This window comes from Zea mays, chromosome 3 (genome assembly GCF_902167145.1).
Source record: "Zea mays cultivar B73 chromosome 3, Zm-B73-REFERENCE-NAM-5.0, whole genome shotgun sequence".
In the NCBI taxonomy this organism is placed as follows: domain Eukaryota; kingdom Viridiplantae; phylum Streptophyta; class Magnoliopsida; order Poales; family Poaceae; genus Zea; species Zea mays.
In genome coordinates, this window is record NC_050098.1 from 206,944,718 (window position 1) to 206,951,749 (window position 7,032).

Genomic DNA, 7,032 nt, shown 5'->3' on the forward strand with positions numbered 1-7,032 from the left:
ATTGTTTGATCAGTGCTCATGTTGTTTGATCAGTGCTCTGGTAGATACAGTACTCCATGGCAGTAGAATACTCCTTGGAGTAGTTGTTTGATCAGTGCCAACCAAGTTTGATTCTGCCCTTGGAGTACTGTACAGTATTGCCTCACTCACTAGGTAGGCAGGGAGACACAAAACAAGGAGCTCCTCTAGATGCAGGCGAACAGCACAGCTAGCAGAAACAAAGCTAGCGAACAGCACAGGAGCACTGCCAGCCTTCGGTTTTGATCCGGTATAGTAGCACATCAGCGATCTGAGCAGAGGAGTATAATAAGAGGGTAAAATTGGAAAGTTGTTTCACTTTGTACTACCAGCGACAAGTATTTTGAATAATTTTGGTTTGTACTACCGGCGACAAATAAAAAAAACGGAGGGAGTATAATATAATCAAATATAGTCTGTGGCTACTACCTGTATAGGTTCGCACACGTGCATGCGAGGCAGCATTTTAACACAATGTAAACTGAGTCATCAGTTACTCACCAGGCGATTCTTGAAGTCGCCCATGATGTGCTAGCACCTTGAAGAAGTGCGGCCGCCTCTCACCGTTCGCCCGCGGCGACCGCCTCCCTTCGGCCGGCATCGTTCCTCCCTACTGGATACGAACAGCACACTACTCGCACCATTGACATGTGAGTAAAATAATGACATATTGCTGGATTACACACGAACACATGCACCTGATCATGGAATAATGTAGTAGTTGGAGTAGGACGTATGCCAATGTGACGCTCTTTTACAAAAAAGAAAGGGGGTCTATAGATAGTTGTTTCGCTACAGAATTCTATCGTCTAAAATTATGGTCGCCTCATTTCTTAATCCGAAGATATTGTAGATGTTGTTATACAGACAGAATAACGACAGAGGGCATGACATCTGAGAAATTATATAAGTCACATCGTACACACACTACTCACAGCACTGTTCAAAAAAGGTTCACCTTTCAGAAGTGCTGATTATGGTATCAAGTTGTTGTCACATCAAGCACCCGCCCCTTATCATTGGGTAAAGAATACGACAAGGAACCAATAATGGAGGTTATTTTTGAGGTGTTTATATAATTATGAAGCAGGAAGTACTTCAGCTGCGTGGGTTATGGGAGCATTTATTGTTTGTCAGTAGACTATGGAGCTTATGCCATCGAGCCTCAGCAGTTGGCCAACTTTTTTTTTGTTCTGATAAAGCGAGCAAATGGGATTTACACATGGGGTAATGGGCCAGCATCGTCTGGGTGGGCGGTGGCTCGGGCACAGCGCGACAAATGGTTCTCTGTTTAGGAATCGTCGCATATATCACCGTACCAATGTGTACAGGCCTTTATCTCACCTTGGCTGGCAGCAGTACAATATGGGTCGTCCGAAAGTGTGACAGTCTAGGCGTGCAGCTATAGCCTGTTCAATCAAACAAACACCGACAACATCTTACCACCTGATTATCTGGAACTTCAGGACTGGTACATTGAAAAAATGGGAACAGGCTTGGACCGGCTGACTTGGATGGATATATTTTAGCACCCAAAAAAAGGACCACTGCCCCCTCAGGGCTTGTTCGGTTTGAAGGGGTTTAAGGGGGATTGGAGGGGATTCAATCCCCTTCTATATAAATTTGTATAGAAGGGGATTAAATCCCCTCCAATTCCCCTCAATCCACCCCTAACCAAACAGAGCCTCAAGCAAACGAGAATCTGTCCTCATCAGGGAAAAAAAGAAGAACCTTTCCTGGTGTTACCTACTTACCTTCACGCATACAACCAAGCACTTGTTGAAAACAACAGCAACTGCGTGAAGCAAAAAAACGTTCAGGTGAACACGCAGTACCGAGGGAGGAATCGTCGACTCAAACTTTATTCCAAATTTATCCTTGTCCGGAAGGACGGCACCAGCACCATGACTGACTAGCATCCAAAAGGCTAACCGGAGCTGATTTACATGACATCGCAAGAGATAAACGCTGCGGAATAGCTGCTGCTGATTTGCACATAACTGGAGTTGATCCGAATTCAACGGTAGTTGCGGTAGATGGGGCTGTACATGCAACTCTCTGCATATTTCACCAGGTCCTTTGGCCGAGGGCGCCTACTTGCCAAACCTGCACGTGGGAAGAGTTGGGTGATGAGTCAATCTTTGTTGATAAGAGCATAATCATTTTTACTCATTGTTGTCATGAGATAGGCGGATATTATGCTAACCAAGTTCATATGCCTTTGCTGCAACGCTGGCTGCAATGTGGGCAGAGATCTTCCTGATGTTTGAGAAGGGAGGATAAATCAGCCCCTTCTCAAAATTTTCTTCTGTGACCTGCTGGGCCAGAGCCTCCGCTGTACGATCAAAGTATTAGCTAGTTCAGCATCTACCTAAAGTGTGCATCAACCAGCAAACTTGTTCGTTGGTGACCCATTATTCACATGCGAATCATATAGGTAATTCAAGTTCAAATTCAAACTGAGGCCTACTTGTTGCATATTCTTTGGTTAGATTGAGCTCAAAAAGGTAGAACCATATAGAAATGAACGCAACTACGGTAATAAGGTGTGGTGCTTTTATCTATAATAACTAAGCCCTACGAGTACTTACATGCTGCCAGAAGCATGTCGTCATGAACGCGGATAGCTCCAGACATCACCACGCCGAGGCCAAACCCTGGGAAGATATAGGCATTGTTTGCCTGTAGAAGCAGAGTCAGTTCCGAACATTTAAAGCACACACTGCAACAACATGAGCATTTAGCAGTGTTCATCATCCATACCTGTCCGGGAACATGTATCTTGCCATTGTACTCCACAGGATCAAATGGACTCCCAGTCGCAAACACTGCTTGTCCCTGTGAATTCAGATCGTTAGTGCAGTTGCAGAACCATGGTTAATAAAAAGTTGACGTGACTGCGGACTGAGACCATTACCTTGCTCCATGTGTAAGCTTGCTCAGCTGTGCATTCAGATTGTGATGTTGGGTTCGATAGGGCAAGAATGATTGGTCTCTGCGTTTAAAAAAAAATACTGAGCTTATAACCTTGTTGCCTCAATAGACTCGGAACTAACGAGTTCAGTTAATGGAAGTTACCTCGTTAAATGAGGAGATTGCTTCAACAACGTCTTTTGTGAAAGTTTGCCCCTTCCCGGATGTGCCAATCAACACTGTTGGTTTGATAGCCTGGAATGCCATTTGAGTCAAGAGAGATTCAGGTGGCCATGATACATTATGGAATCCATATTTTTTCTTGAGGACAAACTCATACATTAACAGCATCTAAGAGGTTGCTGAGTGGTTTATGCTCATGAGCCCATGGTTTCTTGAAGTGTTGAAGGGACTCCTTTCGTGTACTGACAATCAAGCCCTGTTAATTGATCAGTATCTACAGTTAGCAATAAGGAATAAACTGATGTTCTAAGACAAATATATAATGAAATAAAAGCGAGGAGGCCCTCTTCATAAAATTGACCTTTGAATCAACAAGCCAGATTTTCTTGCGGCACTCCTCTATAGGAGCTTTCGTCTGCACGTTTAGAAACCGTTAGACCATCCAGACGTGTATAGCACAAGCCAGAAACAGGAGAAAAAAACCAACAGAAAGTGAAGAAGCACCTGACGTGAGATCTCAAGAGCTATAAGTTCAGCTATACCTGTCCCAGCCTGCAAGCAACAGAGCAACTATTGATATGGGAGAAACACGGCAAACAAACCAACATTGGGATCTTAGGAAAATGCAGCCGTAAACAAGTTAGTTAAAAAATTACAAATATAAATTCCAGGAATAGGATCTTCCACTAATAAAATAAGAATGATATACGCTATTTCGACTACCAAATTACAAATAGTTGAGTTGGTGCTTGGTTTGCATATAGCATGACACGCTTGAAATAAAGAGGGGTAGATCAGCACATTACGTCCGGTATTTTATTAGATAACAATACCGTAGAAATCAGCATATAAAGACTACCTTGAAAATAAATGCCTATAAAAGAATCACAGAGAAAATAACCTCTCCAGCACCAAGGAAAAGGTAAGTGTGATCTGCCAATGAACCACCAAGTAATGTTTGTGCTGCAATAAGCCCAGCAAGAACCACAGAAGCTGTTCCCTGCAATATATAAACATTACAAATTTAAGCGATCACTTTTTAATAAGCAAACTTGCATTTGATCTTATTTTGTATATATGACAGAGTAAGTCACTTGACAAACACGTTATAAGCCATTAAATAATACTACCTGAATATCATCATTGAATACAAGGTGAGTGGTGCCATATCTTGCAAGAAGATCAAAAGCATTATGGTTGGCAAAATCCTCAAACTGCACGATAAACAATATTCAGGTAAAGATGTAATAGGGTTTCAGATATAGAAGTGCAAGTCTGGCACTACTCATTTGCCAGTTGCATAAATTTCTATTTCAAACTTAGCTCTGATAATGTATAGAGGCTTCTTAGTATGTGCCTTACCTGAATAAGAACTTTCTCCCCATAGTTTTGTTTCACAGCAGTCATAAATTCTTGCAGAAAATCAGTGTACTCCTGAGCAGTACAAAAACGATTAATTAAGGACTTCAGTTTGAACTAGAACAAGATAGGAAAACTAGAACATGTTGACGTCCTGTTACACTCCAACCTGGCCAGTGGCTCTTCTTTGTCTCAAGCCAATGTAAAATTCGTCATTAAGCAGCTCCTCGTTATTTGTACCAACATCCAATGTGATCGGCAAGCACTACAACATTATTGATATCATATTCATTTATGTATCAAGAAAAGAGTAGTCTGAAACTCTGAATAAGAGCATAAAGGTAGATATGAAAAGCTTACAGCAGATGGACGAACTCCTCCCAGGGCAGTGTAAAGGGAAAGTTTACCAACAGGAATCCCCATCCCCTAAATAGATGTTATCTTAATCAGCAGAAAGCCTGGGAGATTGATTGTCATCAATGCTCAATACACCTAGAACAAGATGCTACCATACCTGGCATCCGAGATCTCCAAGCCCCAAAATACGTTCACCATCAGTAACAACTATAACCTGAATGCTCCTCTCTGGCCAGTTCTTCAACACCTCAAGGATCTTTCCCCTGCACAACCAAATAAAACACCATATGAACCTGAACAGGCAATGGCATTCTGGAGACAAAAAAAAATCCATAAAGCAAAACTTACTTCTCCTTCAAACTGATATAAAGACCCTGAGGGCGACTAAATATGGATCCATATTTTTGGCAGGCCTCGCCAACGGTTGGAGTGTACACGATTGGAAGTAACTCCTCGACGTTGTCAATGAGCAACTTGTAGAAAAGCCTCTCGTTCCCTTCCTGTAATAAGATGGTACGAGAGAGAAGTATAACCCAAATGAACTCCTTATATCAGCTGTACCATGCATAACAATGAAACTTAATGATCAGTTACCTGGAGATCCATGAGTGCCATGTAGCGCTGCAAAGGCAACTGGTATTGTCGAATATTATTCATGATCTTTCTCTCCTGATGACATCAGAATACACTGGGATCAGGTAGGCAGACAAACTTAAATCGTTTCATGACAGAAAAGTATCGAGTATCGTTGAACCTGGAGCTCCTGGGATACAATAGCTGGTGGCAGAAGGCCACGGAGGTAGTGCGTCTCACGTTCCCTCTCTGTGAACGCAAGTCCCTTGTTGTAACGGGGATCCCTAAGCAGATTGTAACCGCTGCAACACCCCAACCACCAAGGAAAAAAATCACATGTCAAATTGTACTGCCAAACAAAGCAAAATTGAAACATCGTAACTTATAAGTTCATAACAGGATATATTTTCACTTGCATCAATCACTGCAAAGTACTCGCTCAAAATAGGATATGAAGAAAAAGAAACTGAGAGAAGGAAATGCTATGAACAACACTAGGCCCGAAGGAACACGGCACCAAGGTTGGTCGCACATATTCCTCGTTTCAACACAGGCACAGGAGGGTAAGTCTGTCACCAGCGGAGAAATAGCGGGCCCCAGTCACCGCGGGTGAACCGATCAGAAACCTCACCCTGTACTAAGTACTAACCTCGGGAACGAATCAGGCCACGCACACTCACCTGGCGACGGAGACGGTCCAGGGCGTGACGAGCTGCTCCTCGGTGGCGCGATCCTCGCCGTAGGTGTCCTCGACGCCGCCCGCCACGGTGGCCGCGTCGTCCAGGTCCAGAACGCACGGCGCATCGCTGCCGCGTATCCCCTTGAGCGTGCTCTCCATGTCGCCCTTCGCCGAACCCGAAGCGCACCACCACCAGGTCGACGCTGCCGCTGGTCCTCCCTCCCGCTGCCGCTGCGAATGTAGTTAACAGAAGTGATGGCGTGGTTAGTGCGGGAGCAACGCGAGATGGCGATGTTATTTAACGGCGATGCGGAGACGTGGGGCTGCTGGCGTTAGCTAAGACTTTAGCCGGTGTGGTGGCGGGCCTTGGGAGCGGGGAGGTCGACCGCGAAGTTACCGAGAGGAAGCGAGCGCGAAGGGCGCGCATGGCCACATGACGAGCGGGGCCCCCGCCCATGGCCTGAGGGGTGACTGGTGAGGGCAACGAGCAGCCGACGCGCGTCTCGCCCGGCGGCGGAAGAGGGTTGGATGGAGACATGGAGCAAGTGGAGGCTGCCGCTGCCTGCTGGCAACGTGGTTGGTGGAAGCCGACTGTCTGCGCCCGCGCGATTGGTTGGTTCTATTCTGTTCGAGGCCAAGGCTCCACTGGCTTGGGTGATCAATGATTAACCGGAGGGATTCTCTTTATATACCTCTAAATTCCATTTTTTACCATTCTCTAGAAGATTCCATCTTCTAAAATTTCAATTCTTACATGGGGTTTTATTTAAATCTATCCCACCATACATAATACATCATATTTTTAATATATTTTAAATTAGTTTTTTTAATATATATTGTCATAGTCTAAAATGGTACATACATATTAATTCTACATTTAATTTGTAGTTTAGAGTATAAAAAATTTTAGTCAGAGAGCAAAAACACTCTAGATTTAGGGTCGGTAGGAC

At 44.2% G+C, this 7,032-nt stretch overlaps 1 protein-coding gene across 2 annotated transcripts; it reads right to left on the reverse strand.

Moving 5' to 3' along the window:
* Positions 1-1,732: 1,732 nt before the first annotated feature.
* Positions 1,733-6,819, reverse strand: LOC100286036 (uncharacterized). Of its 2 annotated transcripts, XM_035965929.1 has the most exons (20): positions 6,480-6,819; positions 6,084-6,313; positions 5,585-5,705; positions 5,425-5,499; positions 5,179-5,330; positions 4,988-5,093; positions 4,834-4,899; positions 4,643-4,738; positions 4,477-4,548; positions 4,245-4,328; positions 4,016-4,114; positions 3,619-3,666; positions 3,476-3,529; positions 3,272-3,370; positions 3,097-3,186; positions 2,936-3,013; positions 2,782-2,856; positions 2,610-2,700; positions 2,225-2,353; positions 1,733-2,124 (listed from the first exon to the last, which is right to left on the reverse strand). In XM_035965929.1, the coding sequence occupies exons 1-20, from the start codon at positions 6,618-6,620 to the stop codon at positions 2,036-2,038; spliced, it is 1,995 nt and encodes a 664-aa protein (XP_035821822.1). In that variant the 5' UTR covers positions 6,621-6,819; the 3' UTR covers positions 1,733-2,035. The 2 variants fall into 2 exon arrangements, with proteins under 2 accessions (XP_035821822.1, NP_001353540.1); NM_001366611.1 differs by lacking the exon at positions 6,480-6,819 and having other exon boundaries at positions 1,862-2,124; positions 6,084-6,432.
* Positions 6,820-7,032: the final 213 nt, after the last annotated feature.